Source organism: Astyanax mexicanus, chromosome 11 (genome assembly GCF_023375975.1).
Source record: "Astyanax mexicanus isolate ESR-SI-001 chromosome 11, AstMex3_surface, whole genome shotgun sequence".
NCBI classification, from domain to species: domain Eukaryota; kingdom Metazoa; phylum Chordata; class Actinopteri; order Characiformes; family Acestrorhamphidae; genus Astyanax; species Astyanax mexicanus.
Window position 1 is genome coordinate 6,618,454 of NC_064418.1, and position 20,806 is coordinate 6,639,259.

At 37.2% G+C, this 20,806-nt stretch overlaps 1 protein-coding gene across 3 annotated transcripts in view; it reads right to left on the reverse strand.

The window, feature by feature from the left end:
• The window catches only part of ncam2 (neural cell adhesion molecule 2), a 317,305-nt gene that overhangs the window by 78,269 nt on the left and 218,230 nt on the right, over positions 1 to 20,806 (reverse strand). For all 3 annotated transcript variants that reach the window (XM_007227883.4, XM_007227882.4, XM_007227884.4), the window contains exons 3-5: positions 16,250 to 16,456; positions 8,087 to 8,230; positions 6,242 to 6,376 (exon numbers count right to left, since the gene is read on the reverse strand). In XM_007227883.4, the coding sequence (XP_007227945.2) occupies positions 6,242 to 6,376; positions 8,087 to 8,230; positions 16,250 to 16,456 (486 nt within the window). The remainder of the gene's footprint in view (positions 1 to 6,241; positions 6,377 to 8,086; positions 8,231 to 16,249; positions 16,457 to 20,806) is intronic.

The window sequence follows — 20,806 nt, forward strand, 5'->3', positions numbered from 1 at the left end:
CCCTAAATTACATTTTTTTTTTTTTTGGAATTTGGGAGAAATATTGTCCGTAGTTTATAGAATTCAACAACAATGTTTATTTTACTCAAACATATACTTATAAATAGCATATATCAGAGAAACTGATTCAGAAACTGATGTTGTTTCGTATTCATTTATTTTTTTTCCAAAGCTGTATATGCACATGCATGCATGCACATAATGTAATGCGACATTTTAAAAGTCTGTTTACAGTACAGAACTACAATAGAGGAGTGTGTCCGTTTGGGGGAGGGGGTGCTCATGAAAGAGTAATGCATAACAATATGTACAGAATGTTACCGAAAGTGGCTTCAATTGGCATTTGGCTTTGACTGCGGCATGCATGTTTTCATAGCCAAGCTTCTTCATCAGCTTCCTCTAGCGTTTTATCTCTGCAACACAAGCTCCTCTCCTTTATTCTCCCGTTCATTCCAGCTGTTTGGGGTTGGAGAATGGATGGGGCGCTGCTGTCTGAAACAGGCGTCATTTTGAATTACGCTTCTTTAAAGGCATATCGCAATTTAATGGAGTGTGAACTAGGCAAAAAAGATTAAATTAAGGGGATGTTTTATTCATGGTCACTTTCAGCCTGACTTAGCAGAAGCCTCGATTAGATGCCATAAATGCACACACTATTTGTTTAACAGAACGCACGTAATGGGTCATTCATTAGGACGGTCCAAATTGCTGACAGATCGGTCCGAATTAATTCGGCAATCCTATGGCTGTTATTATGCGGTTGGGAATGCAATCAGGTGTTAATACAGGATTCTGAGCAGGAAAAAGTGGCAGGTAGGCTACACAATGATAAAGAGCATTAGCGTGGCGTGGGCTCTTTGAAACCGAAGTGAGTGTTTCTGTGCAGATTGGCTGGCGGCAGTGGAGGCAGTGATGGGGGTCATCATTATTAAAGCCCAGGTTCAATCTCTCCTCTCATAATCAACTCTACTGTCTACTGTCTGCTGTCGCCAGAGACGAGAGCAAACCCTGCGTGCAGTGCTTTGTTCAAAGTTCAGTAGACCTCAGGGGATGTACCACACACAGAGAGAGATGTGAAGATTTTTTTTTTATCATCACTGCAGAATATCTTGAAATATTTTGAATAATGTGAAATAAAAAAATAAAAAAAATACTGGTTGTCCCCCAGTATCTATATGTATATACACACAGACATTTAACTAACACCTAACTAACATGAATTAATGCATATTTTAACATGCGCATCACAAAAGATGCTCTTTTTTTTTTTTTTTTTAGATCATCACAGTTTTTTTTTTTTTTTTTACAAAATGAATAAAGAAAATAAATCAATGAACTTTAAAAAAAAAAAATCGGAATGAATATGCTTTAATATGGACTGTGCCTTCCGCAAAAAAAAGTAGTTCCACAACAACTGTAACAGAACTGAAACGTCTAACGTGTAGGGTTCAGGCAAACTAAAACCACGAACATTAGCTTGAAAGCAAAATTGGACTGGCAGGACCGGCTGGACTGTGGTTAGGTTAGCGTAGCTTGCTTTAGCTTAGCATTAACTTAGCTTAGCCTAGCCTGGCTGGTTAAGTTACCGTTCTGGCTGTCAGACGGCATTAGCCGAGCGATTTTCCTTCCATTTTTTTCAACAAAAGACAAGCAAGCGCTGCGGGCAAGCGTGCCGTGGCTAAGCGCTAGCCTGTGCTAAGCTAACGTTGCTGCTGCTGCCTGTGGAGCTGGTGATTCAAAAATGTCCTGTGTGTATAAATACGCCGTTACTCGGCAACGCGTCGGCAGAGTGATACAAGTTTAGTGTGAGAAGGCCGTGATGTTATCACAAATATCAGAACGGCTAGAACACTTCTCAACCAATCAGATTGTGAGTTCGGAACTAACTGTTGTATAACTTTAACACTGGTTAAAGTGTTCTTCTCTATGTGATAAAAAAATAAAAAATAAATCGCAGACTTTTTTATGGAGCCTATTAATTAAATACAAAAAAACCCATCTCTCTGCCAGACAAGGACACAGTTGAGGTTAAACCTTTTGTAAAACAAAGATCATATGGAGCACTGATGTACGCTGTTGAGAATGATTTTAAATGACCGTCCCATAACTCACACCTTGGCTTTGTTCCAGAGACAGAGACAGAGCAACCCAAGCACATACAGGGTGTTAAAATGAGTGCACTCAGAATATGAGCTTACACTTAAAATGATTCCCTTAATTAACAGTCTTGTAAGTTCTGCAGTTACTATAAGAGTATGCACACACACACACACACACACACACACACACAGGAAATGTGCTGAGATGCATGAATACAACACACTCTGCATGGGGCTTGGTAGTCATGCACTGAAACAACTCCAACAAGATTATCATTGACTTTCTTGCCAATCGATAGCCATTTTCTAAAGGCTATAATCTAATTGAGCTTATTCCCAGATGAGGGGGTCCAACTGGAACAGCTCTGCTAATATGAGGCACAATTGGGCATAAAGACATCAAACCAGTTCAGCGGAGCGTCTGACACAGGCCTAAACCGGCTCTCCCCAAGCTCAGCTCTTCGATCAGACTAAATCAGTTTGGTACCTGGAGTTTGAGGAGTTTTAGAGTCAAGGTTATGAAGAAAAAGTTATAAATAAATGTAATCCATGCAGAAACAGAAAAGCAGGTTACTGCTTTTTAAAGAATTTAAGAATTTAAGAAATTTTACAACAATGCGGAGTTCTGGAACAGTCTCAAGGCCTCGCATATCAATCCTTTTGAGTAAGTTTCATGAGCAGGCAGGATATGTTCTGGCGGAAAATCCATCATGCCAGCTGAGCAGAGAAAAGGAGGGATTGTATTTAACAATACAGAAAATAACAACATACTCAGAATATATTCAGAATATATTGTTATCTATCTATCTATCTATCTATCTATCTATCTATCTATCTATCTATCTATCTATCTATCTATCTATCTATCTATCTATCTATCTATCTATCTATCTATATTCAGAGTAAAATGGAAAAAAACATGATTTCTTGACACTTGTATTGAACAGCATTTTTTTCTTGCTTAAATTATCAGCGTTTTTTCGTTGATCTTGTTGCCAGATTCATTCCGCTATCAGTCCCACAGTTTCCCTGTAGCAGGACTTCTGCCTGCCTGCTCAAATAAGCAAATATGGCAAAGCACCTTCCTAGACCCGAGGATGCTTTAACAGTCAACACACGCACTCATCATCAAGGAGTCAACAAGTGCAGCAAACATTCAGTATTTGCAACCAGAAGAAAGGGTCATTAATCAAAAGGAACGTTAAATAAAATATATTACCAGGAACAATAAATGATTAAACATTTAAATGCATTTGCAGACATGTGTGTGTGTAATGCATGTGTTACACATGTTTAATGCAACATGCCAGATGTCTACAGCAAAACACTACAGACTGCTATACTGCTCATATTTAATATACTATAGATATCAGAATTATATTTTGTCAACCAAAATTAAGAAATATATATATATATATATATATATATATATATATATATATATATATATATATATATATATATATATATATATCATATCATATATCATTATACAGATGTCTAATCCAGCTCTCTATAATTCCAGTCACTAAATGTCTCTAAATAATTTTAAACTTTTAATATCTAACCACCTTCAGACAGCCTGTACCTGTTTTAGTTAATCTTATTTATTTTTTATTTATATAAGATAAATATAATTTTTATTTATATACTACTTCTTCTGTTCTTTATTTCCTTTTTATTTCTTTCCTTATTTTATTTTTATATATTTTTAATAGTTTTGTACTATTGCTTTTTAAATTATTTTGATTTTCTTTTATTATTATTATTATTATTATTATTATTATTATTATTATTATTATTATTATTATTTATTTATTTATTTGTATTTTTTTATTGTATTATGTAAAATTTAGTTTTAGCCTAATTTTAACTGTTCTAATCTTATCTTCTTTCGATCTTAATTTCTTATCAATTAAACCAAGTTTTATTATTATAATAATTATTATTATTTTTATTCTAAATACATTTTTATCTTTTACTTACTGTTATTTTAAAATGATTACATTTAGTTATTATTTTCTTTGTTATGTCAATCCCTGTTTTTATAGATGCTTGACCTCATTGAAAATGGGGGCTGCCCTCGATGTACTTCTGAGTCAAAATAAAGGTTGATTGATTAATTGATTGATTGATTGACACCCTTAAACTGGGTGCTTTAACTAGTGGGTAGCCCTGCTTGCCGATTTAGTCATAAATAAAGTCTTTAGCATAATGAAGGTTCATTTTATACTCATTAAAAAAATGAATTTAGGCTGCATAAAAGGGAAACTGATCCCATGTATGCATTTTCTAGCCATCAATGTTTCTAATTAAGCTGCTCAGTTTTAGTACTATGTATTTGTTAGGCTACAATTTGAGAAACAAAAAATAGACGTACTTCTATTCTAAGCCTGGCAGAGCCGGGGGATCGGGGGCATGGCTGTGGAAGGGGCGTTTGTTTTATGTCAGCCGCTGATTTGTGTTGTCATGTCCACTGGATTATCAGCCACGCCTCATTGAGCAGCATTATTAGATCAGCCCATGAGGCTTCAGCAGTGAACTGAGAAGACTTCCGCCCATGTTCCCCCTCATCATGTCAGACATGAAGAAGCCAGAGGGCTAATCTCTCCATATCATCCCTGCTCATCTTCAAACACACAAACATAAGTCAGGAAGACAGCGTCGAGGCCACGGTGTGCATTACATGGTAGGCTAATTTTAATTGAAACAATAAAATCTGGGTTATGATATCGATTTCAGGTCAGAGACACAGAGTGCACTGTATTTCTGTATTGCTGGATACATTAGGGATGACGTATGAACGATCACATTTTTATAGCAAATAAAATAAAAACTACTTCATGTAGTAACAAGCAACTGACTGGGTTTACAGTATTTAACTCAAATTGATTCAAATGATTTATTTTAGTTGAATAAATCAAACTGTAATTGCTTGTTACTATACAAATTTATGTTTTTAAGGTAAATGGACAGTCACTTTTTTTAGAGTGTAGGTAGGTATATCCACAGAGCCCTTATATTTTATATAATTGCATTATCATTTGAAGTCATATAAGGCAAGATAATCCTTTAATAATCACACAGCATGGATTTTATTATGCATATATTTCCATGAGGAGGATATTATATATATGTTCAAATTTTGCACCAATTCAGCTGTATATCCCCCATCACAAGTGATGCCACAACACCAGGACGCCTCCTCTGATACACGTCAAGTCAGCCACCACCTCTTTTGAACTTCCGCTGATGCAGCATTGCCGAGTAGCATCACGGCGCGCTCGAGGAGAAAAGCGCAGTGACTCGGTTCTGATACATCAGCTCACAGATGCAGCCTTGTGCTGATCAGCATCACCCTTTGGAGTGATGAGGGAAAAGAGCGTCATCTACTGTAACCACCCAGAGAGTGCAATTTTATTGTTCAGTTGTGCTCTCTCAGGGCTCTGGCTGCTGATGGCAAGCTGCATGACCGGGATTCAAATCTCCCACAAGACTAGTGTGAAATAGTGTTTGTAGTTAACTCTTCATGTTGTTCTATGTGTGTGGTGCATCTCTTTTGGTTGCATGCTAAGTCTAAAACTGCTTACTGCTTAAGTGATTCAGTTGGTTTAGCATGTGTTGTAGTAGCTTTTCATTCTAGAAAACATGCTATAGAATGCAGATTTATAAAAACGAATAATAAAATGAAAGAAATATGCAACCAAAAGGTTAAAAAACCTGTTACCATTATTCCTGGTGTTTGTGTTTCTCTGTGGACCTCTGCCTCGCTCCGCCTCCAGCCTCACTATGTCACATGAGCACAGTTTGCAGCATAAAGAGCTCCCTCTATTACTCTACTACTTTAAGCAGGTAATGCAATTTGACTTTTTTAACAATGTTATTTCAGTCATTTTAGTCCACTAAACATTTTATTTATCTTACAGCCCTTGTGATCACTTCAGAACTGACATTTTGCCCTAAACTTAAAAAAATTAAAAAATCACAAACCAAATCTGCTTTGGCTCAATGGTTTATAATTTATCTTTATCAGTAAATCTGACATAGAAAAAAAAATCTCTCTGTTTGCCTGAAAGATCAAGTCAGGCAGATCTAAAAATAAAAGCCTGTGCTGACTGTTCTTTATCTATAAAAGAACTCACCATTGACCACCAGGATGATGTCCCTGAAGTCGATCTCGCCTCTGGCCTCCACTCTGGCCTCGCAGCGGTACACACCTTCATCTGCTTTAGTCACTCTCTGGACCTGCAGGTTGTTATTGGATAGGAGCTGGAACTCTGAACAAAAAAAGTGCATAAAAAAAAGGTTCATAAATGGCCAAATAATTAAAATGCAAATTAAAATATCAACATAACATTCACCGACCGTTTTATTACCGCTTGTAGATCCACTTCTCTCATATACAATTAGAGACAAAAAAACAGATTCATAAAACTCTGAAATAAACACACAACCCTACGCAAACCATGCAGCGCAGTAATTAAGTCTGCTGTAGTTAAGCCTCTGGTAAATTAATTGCATTATTTATAAGGTCGTCGCCATGCTGCGGGTCATTCCTACACATAATACACATCAGTAAAAGCAAATCAAACTCTACATAGCAATAAGGTTATACTTAATATATATATATATATATATATATATATATATATATATATATATATATATATATATATATTATGACAAAAAATAGACATTATATAAAAACGATATATATTGCCAAAATAAGAAGCTGTAAAAAACAGAAGAAAAATGTATGAGTAGTGAAATAAAAATGCTAAACAAAAGTATTGAGGAAGCGTTTTTCAGATTCTGCATAACAAGCAGTCCCAGTATTTTGCTGATTAATGTAATGCTACTGTTAAACAGCTTAAAATGATGGTAAAACTTTTATATCAGTTATTTCAATCACAAATAATTGATTTCATATCCTGTTTTATCCTGTATGGTATTCCAGCTGAAAAAAAAAAAAAAAAACTTTCAACCTGCTACCAATAAAGGAATTACAATGGACAAAAAATAAATAAATAAATATATATATATATATATATATAAATAAATAAATAAAACATCAAAGATCATAAATTAATTTACGTTTCCCTAAGGTTTTTCAGCATTTGACTCGGCTGCACTTATTATTCGCAGGTTAAGAAGTAGTTCCGTATGTAGACCTCTGCCTCACTCTGCCTTCAGTCTCAGTATCTAATATGAGAACAGTCTACAGTGTAAAGAGCTCCCTCTATTATTGTATGCAGGTAAATTAAATTAAAAACAGAATGCCATGATTTGACTCATCAGGATTAATTGATTTCATATCCGTCTTTAACTTGTATGGTTTTCCAGCTGGAAAAAAAAAAAAAAACTTTCAACCTGCTGTCATTAAAGCAATTACAATGGACAAAAAAAAAAAAAAATCTAAGATCATAAAATAATTTAAGTTCCCCAAAGTATTTTTAGCACTTGACTTGGCTGCACTAATTATTTCCAGGTTAAAAAGTAGTAGGTAGTAGTTCGGTATGTAGACCTCTGCCTCGCTCTAGTTCCAGTTTCATTATCTAACGTGAGCACAGCCTGCAGCGTAAAGAGCTCCCTCTACTATTCTATGCAGTTTTCTTTTTCGATAAAAAAGTTCAGATGCTGTGTAAAATGTAAAATGTAAAAAAATAAATAAATAAAAACAGAATGCCATGATTTGCAAATCTTGAAGACCCTTTTTCAAAATCAATACAAACAAACAAACAACATAAAAGCTGCATTTATTTCTGCTTGCTTTTTCTGTTTTTTTTTTTGTTTTTTTTTCATAATGTATCGCTTTTCATAGTATTAAATAAATTATTGTGCTGCATAAACTTCTTCATACATAAAGTTCTTCCATTAGAATTCAAAGTATTTTTGATTATTATTTCTTACGTGTGAATTTAATAAACATAATTAAAAATCTGTAAAGAAAAAAAAAATCCATTTTAACGTATTAAGAAGCAACTCACTCTCAGTGTCCTCAAAGATCTCCATGTTGTTGTAGTACCATGCGATCACCGGCACGGGTGAGCTGGTGACATCACACACTACTTCAGCCACGTCGCCCTGACGAAACTCCTGCGGTGAGGGAACGTCCCTGAAGGTTAACTTCTCTGTGGGACAGAAAGAGAGAGAAAAAAAGAGAGAATAAGAGAGAAAGAAAGTGAGAGAGAACGAAAGAAAGAGAGAGAGAGAGAGAGAGGAAAGTATAGACAATTTTCAGAATTGGTATTATATTCCTTATAATTATAAAAGCTGCTCTGTGGTGGTTTTCTATCCTGTGGTGATCCTGTGTATTGTAGAACAGGATGAAAGGAGGATAATCATAAAGTATACAAAGAAAGATATAAAGAAACAGATACAGAACTACACTGTAATTATATTACAAACAACATCTACAGTATATAAAGTCGTGCTCCCATGTTGAAAAAATGGACCATATGTATAGAAACAAGGAGGTTGTCATAATATTTATCTATATGCAGACTTGACTGTAAATGATGCTTGTTCTATAGCCTACAACACAGAGGCCAAGTATTTAATCATTAAATGTGATCTACAAGTTTACCTAAGGTAGCCCCGAGTGAATCACTACACACTGATGGAGAGTGTTAGTCAGAAACTGCTGGACACACCCAGTATGCAAATAGATTGGGACAGAAGCCAATGGAAAAGAAGCTGTTAATGGCAACAGACTAAACTCAGTTATTATAAGTTGGTTCAACTCAAAGATCTCAGTTTGAATAGTACAGTATATGTGCCCACAAATGTTCAACTAACTCAAAATGTAGTTGAGTATTGTTAAGAAATCTCAAATTTTATGTAAAACATACTTAATTTATTTGAGTTCAAACAACTTCTGGGTTTAGAGTGTATAGTATTCCAGTCAGGAAAACCTTTCAGCCTTCTACCGTTAAATTAATTACAAAGCAAGAATGACTCTTTCTCACCAATCTTTTTTTTTTTTTTACCACTAATACCAGTAGAACATAACAAGTACTCCTTCTGTCTTCTGTGTCATTTAACACATTGTTTTGCAATTGTAAGAGATGTTTCATTAGTGAGCTTTGTCTGAAACGATGGGATTGGTGAGAGAAATGTAACTAACGACCCGAACAAAGTTTCCAGACTTTGATTGGACGTTTCGTCATGTTCTCCGTCCCCGTCTCTCTCCACAGCTGAACCGGTTTTGACTTTGATCCAGAATAATAAGTAAACTTGTGGGAATCAAAGCGGCAGGATTTTCCTACATCTCCATCCACACTCCAGCCAATGATCACGAGCCAGCGTGTCTTTTTTCGGTTCCAGTACAGATGATTCATTCTTGTTAGCACTTTGTCTATGATTATTCACAGTTACACAACTGAGAATTAATTGAAATATTCCATTAAATCAGATCCTGCCACCCAGAGACATGGCGTGCCGGCTGTTTGCGTGGGAGGCTGTGGTAAACAGCAGCTTCTCTTCATCAAAAGGAGAAATGCCTTAAGAGGACGGAAAACTTCATCAGTCCCTCGTTCACATCAGCACATCGGCTCCGAGTATTGATCTGTGAGTCACGTCTGTTTACACACTTCCTCTGCTCAAAATGAGGCTTTTTTTGAGGAGTGCAATCAAATGCCGGGCTTGCTACAAAGTCAGAAGAGCCAAAAAAGAAAAAAAAGAAAAGAAAAAAAAAAAACTAAAAAAAAAAAAAAATGGGGGTGGGGGAGTGGGGGGAATTATGCAATATCTCTGGGACTTTCATGGCAACCTATTAATTATGTGTAATGAGGAATAATAAATCACCATAATGTCTCAAATTAAAATCTTTATCATGATAAATTCCTTCTTTAGGATCTGCTGCTCCGTTAAGATCTCAAAGTGTTTTACTGCCTCTGTTATCAGACCCTGTTTTAAATCTCGTGAAACTGAACTTTGTTTAAATATCTACCTTTGGATTTTTCTTTTCCTGTTTTTCGGCTTCTGTCTTTTTGCAATAGGATTTATGTTTTAATGTCACGGTTCTGGCACCCCCCTTCCCGCAGCCCACCCACCCTCAATTTTTAGTGGCAAAACAATCTACAACATGGCTGTGTTTCCTAGGAAAAAAAGCCAAACTAGCAATTGAACAAGAGACAGAGATCCATTGACGTTACCAAAGAACCTGTGATGTCTGTGAACATGAAGAACCTGAAGAACCTGTTTATACAATGAATTACTGTAGATATGTAAAGCATCATGGTCAAAATTCAGTGAAAAGCGAATTCTACTGTAAACACGTTTGTCCTGTGAATCACATTACAGCAATTTTACTTTTTTTTTTTCCTTTTCCAGCAGTCATGAAAGAATCTGTGTTAATGGTACATTTCCTATTATTTCCAACTCAGATAGCAACTTGTTTTTATTATTATGTGTACTGTGTACTGTATTATTAGTGTTTTTATTGTTATGCAGACAGACATATCCTCCACAACTGTATACAGGAACATAAATATCATATGTTGCCATTTTAAGTATCATATGTTGCCATTTTTTAAGTGGTAAAGAGTTAGTCAGTCAGTTTATTTGAGTAGAGTGTATTAATTGACTTTAACTTTAGCATTTATTGTCTCCCTGCCGCCATTGTAGAATCCTTTAGTACTTATCGGCTAGTTACATAGCCAGTGTTAGCTACATAGACAGCCTTAGCTACATAGCCAGTGTTAGCTACATAGCCAGTGTTAGCTACATAGCCAGCCTAAGCTACATAGCCAGTCTTAGCTACATAGCCAGCCTTAGCTACATAGCCAGTGTTAGCTACATAGCCAGCCTAAGCTACATAGCCAGTGTTAGCTACATAGCCAGCCTAAGCTACATAGCCAGTGTTAGCTACACATCCAGCCTAAGCTACATAGCCAGTGTTAGCTACATAGCCAGCGTTGGCTACATAGCCAGCCTTAGCTACATAGCCAGTGTTAGCTACATAGCCAGCCTTAGCTACATAGCCAGTGTCAGCTACATAGCCAGCCTTAGCTACATAGCCAGTGTCAGCTACATAGCCAGCCTTAGCTACATAACCACCATTAACCACACTGCACTCTAGCTAATTGCTGTCAGCAAGTTACTACATGTTTTTTTTTGTTGTTGTTTTTTTACAGCATGTCCAGAAATTGGGCTCCCTGGCATTTTATGTACCTGATTTCAATGCGGGGAAAATACATTAAACCAGTGGTTCTTAACCGTGGTCTTGAGGTACAACTGCCCTGCTTGTTTTTGCATTGTTTTAAATGTATTTTAAATTAATTCTCTTTCATTTTGTGTTTTCACATTATTTACACTAGATTCTAAAGCTGCCACTCAGTCTGTTTTTTTGCCACTTGGTGGGCGTGACTATAGTGATCCCCACTAACGTGAACATCACGGGCACGGCCTCTATTCCTTTCACAGGGTTGTAGGCAGAAATCAGGCTTGAATAATACAGACGCATAGTAAACGTCATTCATCCATAGTCTGCACATAATTTGCTCCTTTTTTCCCATTTCTTTGGCTCTCCACAGGCATTCTTTTCAGTTCTTTTTCCCCTCATTCTTTTCTCTTTCCTGCTCTTTTACCACTTACTCTCTCTCTCACGCTGTCTCTAGCTCTCTCTTCTCTCTCTCCTGTCATGTGCCTCAGCTGCCTCATTGCCAGAGGAATTACATTTGGGTTTACATCAACAGATTTGTCAAACATCTTCCTCGCAATGGATCCCACCTTTTTCGCATTGTTGCGATACTTTGTTTCGCCAAGCCTACCAATTTCAATGGAGCGCTTCGCACTTATTCCAAAAGCGTGCTTTTGAAAGGTATACAGGTATACATAACACCCATAATGTCCTTCTGTGGGAACGAAGCCAGCAGCATCCCTGAGCCAGAATGCAATTTGCATCAATATAGGAATCTGAATTGCTTTGTAACTCGGCCATGTACGAGCTGATGCCTCGCTATAAGACGTTCAGCGTGAATTGCAGAGGAAAATTAAAATAATTTCAGATCAAAGTTTCTCTCTGTTGCGCGGTTCAAAATAATTTTCTGTGGCAGAGATTGCACTAGTTGGACAACATGTAAAGCCTGGCTATTTATCTGCTAGAGGCGTTTTAATGTTTTTTTTAGTGCTGATGTCGCATCTGTAGCTTTTCGTCATTATTACTTTTGTATTGGCAGTTTTTTTGGTTTGAGACGTGTTCCATTAGCAGAACATGAGAATGTAGAGTGGCATCATTTGAAACTGCTGAGGTAAAAGCAGATGAAAGCAGCAAAAACTATCATAAACTCTAGTTAAAAAAGTGCATTCCAGCATTTTAAACACATGGACATTTTATTTTCATTTTAACGATGGAAAGAGAGATGGTGGTAAACCAACTAATCACATAAAACAGAAACAAAAATGCTTAAAATTTATTTGTAAATAGTTATTTAAAAGAAATGCAATACTTAATATGACTTAAACTAGAGTCAACTCATCTTTAGAGAATATTTTAGAGGAGCCTGTCTTCTTTAAACCTCAGACAGTTTGGTTTCGCTTTGCTCTTGACTGCTAAGCTAAACTGAGTGGTCTCATCACGGCAAGATCCACAGAACTCTCCAGAGCCTTTAGAATGAAGGTTGTTGATGTATTAGAAATGATAAATTAAAGCATCGCAGCAACCTTAATAAAGTTTGCCAGAGAACACACAGGCAAAGACCAGGACTTCTAGACCAATGTTGTTACACTTTTGGGCCTCTTCCTGCCTTTTCTGATCTCTGATCTCTTTCACTTAAATTCCCATTGTCTCTACCTCTCTTTCAATAATAAACTCTTGCTCTTACGATCATCGTCACCTGAATATTAATCTGTCTCAGCTGTGTATAATTACTACAGTGTGTGTGTATATAATTACCTGTTTGTTTCCAGTTTGTTCTTTGCGAAGTATTGCCACTCACTCCTGCTGCATTCTGAACTCTGTTTTCTTGTCTGTTTATGTGTTTATATGATTAATTGTCTGTTCTGTAATTTTTTTCTTGTTTGGGTATTTTTTCCATGGGAAAGTCTGCCTGGTTCCTTTGATCTTTCTGCTTTTTTGACTTCAGCACTTTTTACTTTGCCCATGTCTGTTCAGGTTAGTGTTGCTGACTGTGGTTAACACTTGCTCTGATAAATTACATATTTCACTTTTTATCTTCAAATGACCACTAAGCTAGTCAAAACATTAAACAATCAACCAACCAACCAACCAACCAACCAACCAACCAACCAACCAACCAACTAACTAATCAATCAATCAAGCTTTTTTAAACTAGAGTACATTAAGGGTGGCCCTCATTTACAGTGTAGCCAAGCCAATATATAGGGAAGGGATTGTCAAAGAAAAAGAATAATTAAATCAACCCAGCTTTTTATTAAGATATATAGGATATGTTAAAATAAGATATAAAACTAATAAAAAAAAAAGAAAAGAAGGAAAATCAAAGGTAATAAAAAAATGCAGTGTTAGCAAGGCCATATTTAGACCTGAAAAAAAAACTACAGTTCTTATCTTGTTTACTGTGTGCGATTTTTTTTACCTATGACACTTTAAAACAAACAAAAAAAAACATTTAATGTAGAAAAACTAATATAGAAACTAAGAGTTTTCTTTTAAAGTGACATCATGCCTCTAAAGGGTCAAAGACTCTATTGATACTGTCAGTCTACCTGCTCTGAACTCCAATTCCCAGCATGCACTCACACTGGACTTCCCTGACTCACGCTCTCCGAGATTCTGATTACCCTCACCTTGTCTGTCTTGTATATATACCACTCTGTTTCTATTGTTCCCTCGCTGGGTATTTAATCTAGGTTTCTAGCTCTTCTTCTAATACAAACGATCTTTATTCTTTCTGCTTTATTCTTTTTATTTATGCTTTATGCTTTATTCCATCTCCAATTATTGTTAAAATGAAGTTCAAATATCTATATGTTTAATTACGATAAATCTATCATCACACATACCAACAATTAAACAAACAGACTTGGCAAACTTTACAGAAAAAATGGAACATAATCCTCTAGGTACACAGTATCAGCAGTACCCTGACTGACAAGCGTGGCGCCCTGGTTGAAAAGCTGCAGGAGCCGATAGATCTCGCAGCGCAGATGTCAATGTACAGGTTCTGACAGTGCCTCTGCCGCTCTGAAGAACCGGGCTCTCCAGGAAGCCTTGTACCCCGGGAGCACACTCTGCATGCAGAGTGCAATGTGTGGCGAGATGAGAAAGACACTCTTTTTGGCACCGGGCCTAAATCGGCACTGCTGCTGCTGCTGCTGCTGCTGACTGCCTCCACAGCATATCGAGCTGATAGGCTACCCACAGAATTTAACCAGCCTTCTTATCAAGCTCCCAAAGCAAAGACAACACAGGCCATCAAGGAACCAGCGAGGATGCCCACGCTCCACGACAACTCAGCAGCTTCCTCTGGCGAGCGGCGACGATGCCCACCGCGCCCCAGAAGCCCAGAGTTTAAACCAAATGAAAAATGTATGGAGGCGTGCAATCAAAACATGACATGGGAATAGATACATTACTAACAGGGTCTCCAGCGGTGGGAATGAGCCAATGAATATTAGAGCAGGCAGTGATGAGTATCAGCGGCAGATAGTACATCAAAGCATCATAACATCAGGATACACATTAATACCATGTCATCATAACAAAACCCTGTAGCAGTGAGTCCTATGTGGGGTTATGAGGGAACAACTAGAACAAAAACACAGGAAAACAAAAATAAAGTCCCTTACAGTTTAAGGAGCTTATATATATATATATATATATATATATATATATATATATATATATATATATATATATATAAACTGTTCAAGCATTATTTAGAAGAGCTGATGTTTTCAAATTGTGAGATTTAGACAGATAAATGTAACTAATTTATAGATATAGTTATTAAAGCTCCCACAGTTTACTAAGCTTAAAAGTGAGCTTTTAACTTTGTTAAAAATCACAAGCACAAAACCATTTTTTGCTGGTAGCTGGTTTCAAATAGGTTAAGCTGGTCTTGTATGGTCAATGTAACTAAAAATATTGTAATCTTAAGGAAAACTTAATAGGACTTAATGCTGGTAAACTAGCTGGCATACCAGCTCCTGGTGGCATTGAGAACCAGCTTAGTGTACAGCATGTTGCTTTTATATTAGTAATTGGTATATTGCTGGTCAAGTTTAATCTTACTGGTTGTTTAGCTTGTTTAGCTATACCAGTAAGCTTAAAAGAATAAATTAAATCACTATTCTGGTCAAGAGATAAGCTAGACATCCAGCTTTACCAGCTTCATACATGGTATGTAGTCCTTTAAAAGGAGATTTTTCAGAGGAATGCTTAAAACAGAGGGTTATGAGAATCATTGGTAAGATGGCAATGGCACAAGCGAGCAAAGAAACTCACAGTATTTGAGTATTTTACTTGTTACAAATGACGAGAACCACTATATTGACAACGATTAATATGTAGTTTCAATGCTTTATGGCCATTTTCTTCATAACAAGCATAAAAAACGAATTGCTAGTAGTTTGTCTCAGTAGCTAGCTAGCTACTTAACTAATTTTACTGTTCCACCTTTAATAGTGCAACATATAGCAGAGGTTGCAGCATTTAAGGTGGAATAGAAAAATAAAATTAAATAAAAGCTCATTTCAGCTCAACATCACAGAGAAATTAGGGTAAAGGGTTATTCTAATTCTTAGGAAGTAGTTTTAAGGGGAAGGTTACAGTCGAAAACAAGGGGCAGGGGAATAAATTAAGATGGGATTGGGCCTTATAGTCCAATATATCAGCTTTACTGACCTTAGTGAAGCACCTTGTAGTTCTATAATTACAGACTGTAGTCCCAAACCTGGATAAATGTTTATACAACCCTCCTCCTAAGTGTGCGCTGCTTTTAACACAGCACTTAGTGTGGAAGTGTATAGTTTGGGACAAAGCCCATTTTCAAAGTGTGTGATCTTTTTAATGCTCTAAAACAATTATTTATTTAAATCTATGTATTTCAGTAATCAATGATGTCAGTTGGTGTCAAGTGTAGACCCAACACACCTGCACTTATGCATTACATGTGTGTATTACTCATGCGAGAGTGTGTTTGTGTGCCTGTATTTGTACTTACGGTAGATCTCCAGCACCACGGTGGCTTCCTGTGTCTGTCCCTGTGCATCGGTGGCCTGGCAGCGGTAAATGCCGGCGTCCTCTACGTTGGCGTTGTAGAGGGTGAGTCTGGAGCGCACGCCTTCATTGTGTAGAGCGACGCGAGGGGACGGCACCATACGCTCACCCTGAGGGTTGTACCAGTCTAGACTCACTGGCTCTCCGATTGCTGCAGAAACGAACACACAAATATTTTATCAGACAAGAAAAATATGGGTAACATTTTTCTGTGCTACACCAAACAGAATTGATCAAACAAAGGAAGCTGCCTAATCTAGTTATAAAATATACAATGTCCAATTTCTTGTTTCTACACTCATGGTCCATCTACTACTCAGTCCTGTTGATGATATAGGAGCATGTTGTAGTTCTTGTAATTACTTTGTAATTACAGAATGTAGTTCTGTATCTGTTTCTTATACTTTATTTTCTTATCTTCCTTTTACCATGGCCAGGACCCCACAGGATAGACCACCACATAACAGCTATTGTTATTTGGGTGGTGGGTCATTATTCTCAGCAATGCAGTGACACTGACATACAAAGATTGTTAGGTAGTCTGTGTTATTATGGTTAGTGTGGATCAAGCACAGCAGTGCTGCTGGAGTTTTTAAACACCTCAAAGTCACTGCTGAATTAAGCATAGCCTACCAAGCAGAAATATCCAGCCAACAGCATCCTGTGGAAAGTTTCCTGTGACCACTGATGTAGGACTAGAGGACGACCAAAACAAACTGTGCAGCAACAGGTTCACAGAGCCTCTACCTGAACTCCTGGCTTTATATCAGATAGGTAGAAACAGCTTTGTAGAAATGTAATAAAGTGGGCAGTGAGTGACAGTGAGTAAAAAACTCCACTGTTTAAAAACTCCAGCAGCACTGCTGTGTCTGTTCTGTGGAGGAACAGACTGAAAGTAGAATCTAAGATCACTTGCTGAATCACTTTGCATGCAAGTCAGCTCGTGACCTTATATCAGATAGATAGAAACAGCTGCATAGAGGTAGTGCTGTGTGATATGGCGATAAATATCGTGGGGACGATAGAAAAGTGTCATGCAAACATGTAAAGTAGGCTACGATTAAATGTATTGGCATGGTCACTTTACATAAACTTGGGTTATATAAGTGATAATAAAGTAATCTTCGCAAAAAAAAAGTTTCATAATGTGGTTTTGTGACATGACGCTGCTTTGCGTTATTTGACAGACACTTTAAAAAGTGTTAATTGAGTTTAATTTGATAACTTAATTGAAATACCTGTATAATTTTATATATATATATATATATATATATATATTGCTGCACTAAAAGGTAGTAATTCACATTTGTGAAAGTTGGAAAAAAGTAAGCAATGATATTATTCTGCCATATTTTTCGAAGAATAACTTAAAACATATTCAAAGGTGGTATATCACGATATATATCATTATCGTGATATAAAAAATTCCCTATTGTGATTTAGGATTTTTCCCACCACTACATAGAAGTTTAATAACCCTTGTGTGGTGTTCGGGTCTGTGGGACCCGTTTTCATTGTTCATCAAATGATACTAAAAAAATATTTTTTCTAACTCAAACTCATTGGCATTGGCTCATTTTTTGTGAAAAACATATATCAAAACACATTTTCGATAAACACACACTGTACACCACCCCCCCCCCCCCCTACACATTTATATTACATACAGTCTGTTTGGCAAAGGGCTAATAAACATTGCTTCATTTGTAAATTTGAAACTAAATAAATTTTCATCTCATATCTTGAGTAATTGTAACATAAGAAATGTAACATAAGAAAGGTAAAGGGTAAATATTAACCATGTAAGCTGTTTATATTGCTTGTAATTTAGGTGACGCAAGCATGTGTAAAGAATTTTAATGTAAAATTGCTTAATTTGGCTGAATTAAATACAAGTAACAAAGTAAACGAGTAACAAAAATATGAACACCACACAAGGGTTAAAGTGTGCAGTGAGAGCATACAGTGTTTAAAAACTCCAGCAGTACTGCTGTATCTGCTTTGTGGTTGAGAATATTTAAAATCAGATAATCTCCGATCACTTGCTGACTCTCACGCAGAGCTTTAGTGTTGCATTTTGTCAAAAACAGCACATAGAAAAGCATACACAGATCTCCGTTTTGTTCCCTTTCGACTCGAAAGGGCAGCAGAACACTGGGGAGAAGCCTTTTTGCAGATAAGCCAGATCACTGGAAACTCTGTCAGCAGCCCAGGCGCACATAAAGTGATAAACAGGGGCGTCCCGTGCACAGTATCCCGCGGAGAGAGTGCCACTCATGGCACCGAGGTGCTGCGCGCTATAAATCCCGTCCTGCTGGAAGGTCATAAAAAGAATCAGTGTGGTGCAGCACACTTCCCAGCCTGGGGTGTAAATCAGCCGGCGTGGCTCAGCTCGCTGCACTGCAGGGGAGCCTGTGGCAGGAGCTCGGCTCTGCTGGTCAGAACCGGTGACACAGCAGGGCCCTGACACGCAGCTCCGCCAGGGGACCCTGCGCTGGCACCGAGCGAAGGGTTATCAGTGCAGCTGCAGAGTGCTGGTCCACAGCAGGGGCCCCAGAAGGAGGCCTCATAGAGAGGGGCAGAGAGAGGACATGGCAACCCAAGTCAGCCGATGTTGGACATGGTGGATAGTCAGTGGTCAGCCATGGGTCAAATACAGGCAGGGAGGCTACAGAGAGGACTGACCAGCTGGGAATATTTTATATTTATTTTTTTAATCAAAAAGACAATTACACACACATGGAAATGATAATTTGTTCCAATCCTCAAGCCTAAAGCTACTTTGTTTCTAGTTTAAATTTGTTTTTTCTATAAAATGTAAAGCTTTAAAGGAAAAATCTGATGTGAAATTGACTTGAGTTTTAGTGAAACATGATAAAAAGTACAAACTTTTGTTGAATATCCCACCTCTGTTCTCCCCCAGCATTCCCAAATACAGCGCTTTAGCTTTAGCTTTGTAATGCAAATGATAGGGGCATAGAGTTCCTATGCAAGTTAGCCCATTCTGGACATGGTGGATAGTTAGCGGTCAGCCATGGGTCCAATACAGGCAGGGAGGCTACAGAGAGGATTGACCAGCAGAATTTTTTTTTTTTTTTTTTTTTGGTTTTATCAAAAAGGCAATTACACAGACATGGAAATGAATGGTCATTTGTTTCTTTGAGGTGTGAGAGACCCTTAAGCCTAAAACCACTGGGTGTGATTTATAAAGACCTAGGATAACAGATTCTCATCTCTTCTTTAATTCAGGGTATCTGCAGGTTAGTGGTGCGCCATATGGTACCATACACAATAATATCATCATAATTTAACAATATTAAAAATTTTCTAGTTTAAATTTGTTTTGCTATATATTGTGAAGCTTTAAAGGAAAAATCTGATGTGAAATGGACTTGGGTTGTAGTGAAATATGATAAAAAGTACAAACATTTGTTAAATATCCCACATCTATTCTCCCCCAGCATTCCCAAATACAGTGTTTTAGCCGACTCTCCCAAGAGGCTTTTAATGCAAACGATAGGGGCATAATGTTGCCCATACAAAAAAAAAAAATATATATATATATATATTTTTTTACACCAATTACAAGCTCAAAGTAGCTCTATATTTCATTGGTGGAATTATGGGGGCTATTTATGGGGGCTATTTAATATGATTTTTAGATTTTAAGTGTTAAAGATATTTTGTAAAGAATTCAGTCAATTCATTTTCTTTTATTTAGCTACATTAAACATACTATATTTTTTGTATGTTACACATAAATATCTTACAATTATTTCTTTATTATAGCATTATTATTTGTTGTAAGTTCCTCATAAAACAAAATATTGTTGAATTTTTTGAGCTCTGCCACACAAACACCACTTTCACTTCATGAGCTCTAACTCGAGCAGCAGATCAAACACACCGTTTACGTCAAGCAGCATTGAAGTACTGCCTTAATACAGTACGCTTGGGGTCCAGTGGGCTTCTTATGTCTCAGGATAGACATTTCTTTCTGCATGTTTTAGCATCTGTGGGATCTTGTGGCTTCAAGAATTACAAAAATGCAGAAATGAACAGATGGGCGAGCCTGAGAGGCGTGATATCTGAGAGGCATACGTATTCATGGCTGTAATATACAGATTTGATTATTGGTTAAGTGCAGGGAAGGGCTCTGCACGGACACTGGAGATTTATGGGAGTGACAGTTAGCAGGGAAAAGAGAGCGCGGAGGGACTGGGATACTGAAAGTGCCAGCGGGAAGCTGGTGGTTTAATAGCACATAGAGGATGCATGCATGTGTGTGTGTGTGTGTGTGTGTGTGTGTGTGCTCTGTGAGGGTCTCTCTGTGTCAAGAGAGGCAGCTCCACTGGCTGCTCAGTCACTCTTAATTAATGCCTTTAGCTGTGCCTGCACCAAAACAGTGAGAAATCAATTGACCATTGTGAGACCTCTCAGCAGGATTTAATAAGGAATGATTAACCAATTACAAAGCTCCGGACACTTATCCCCACTAACC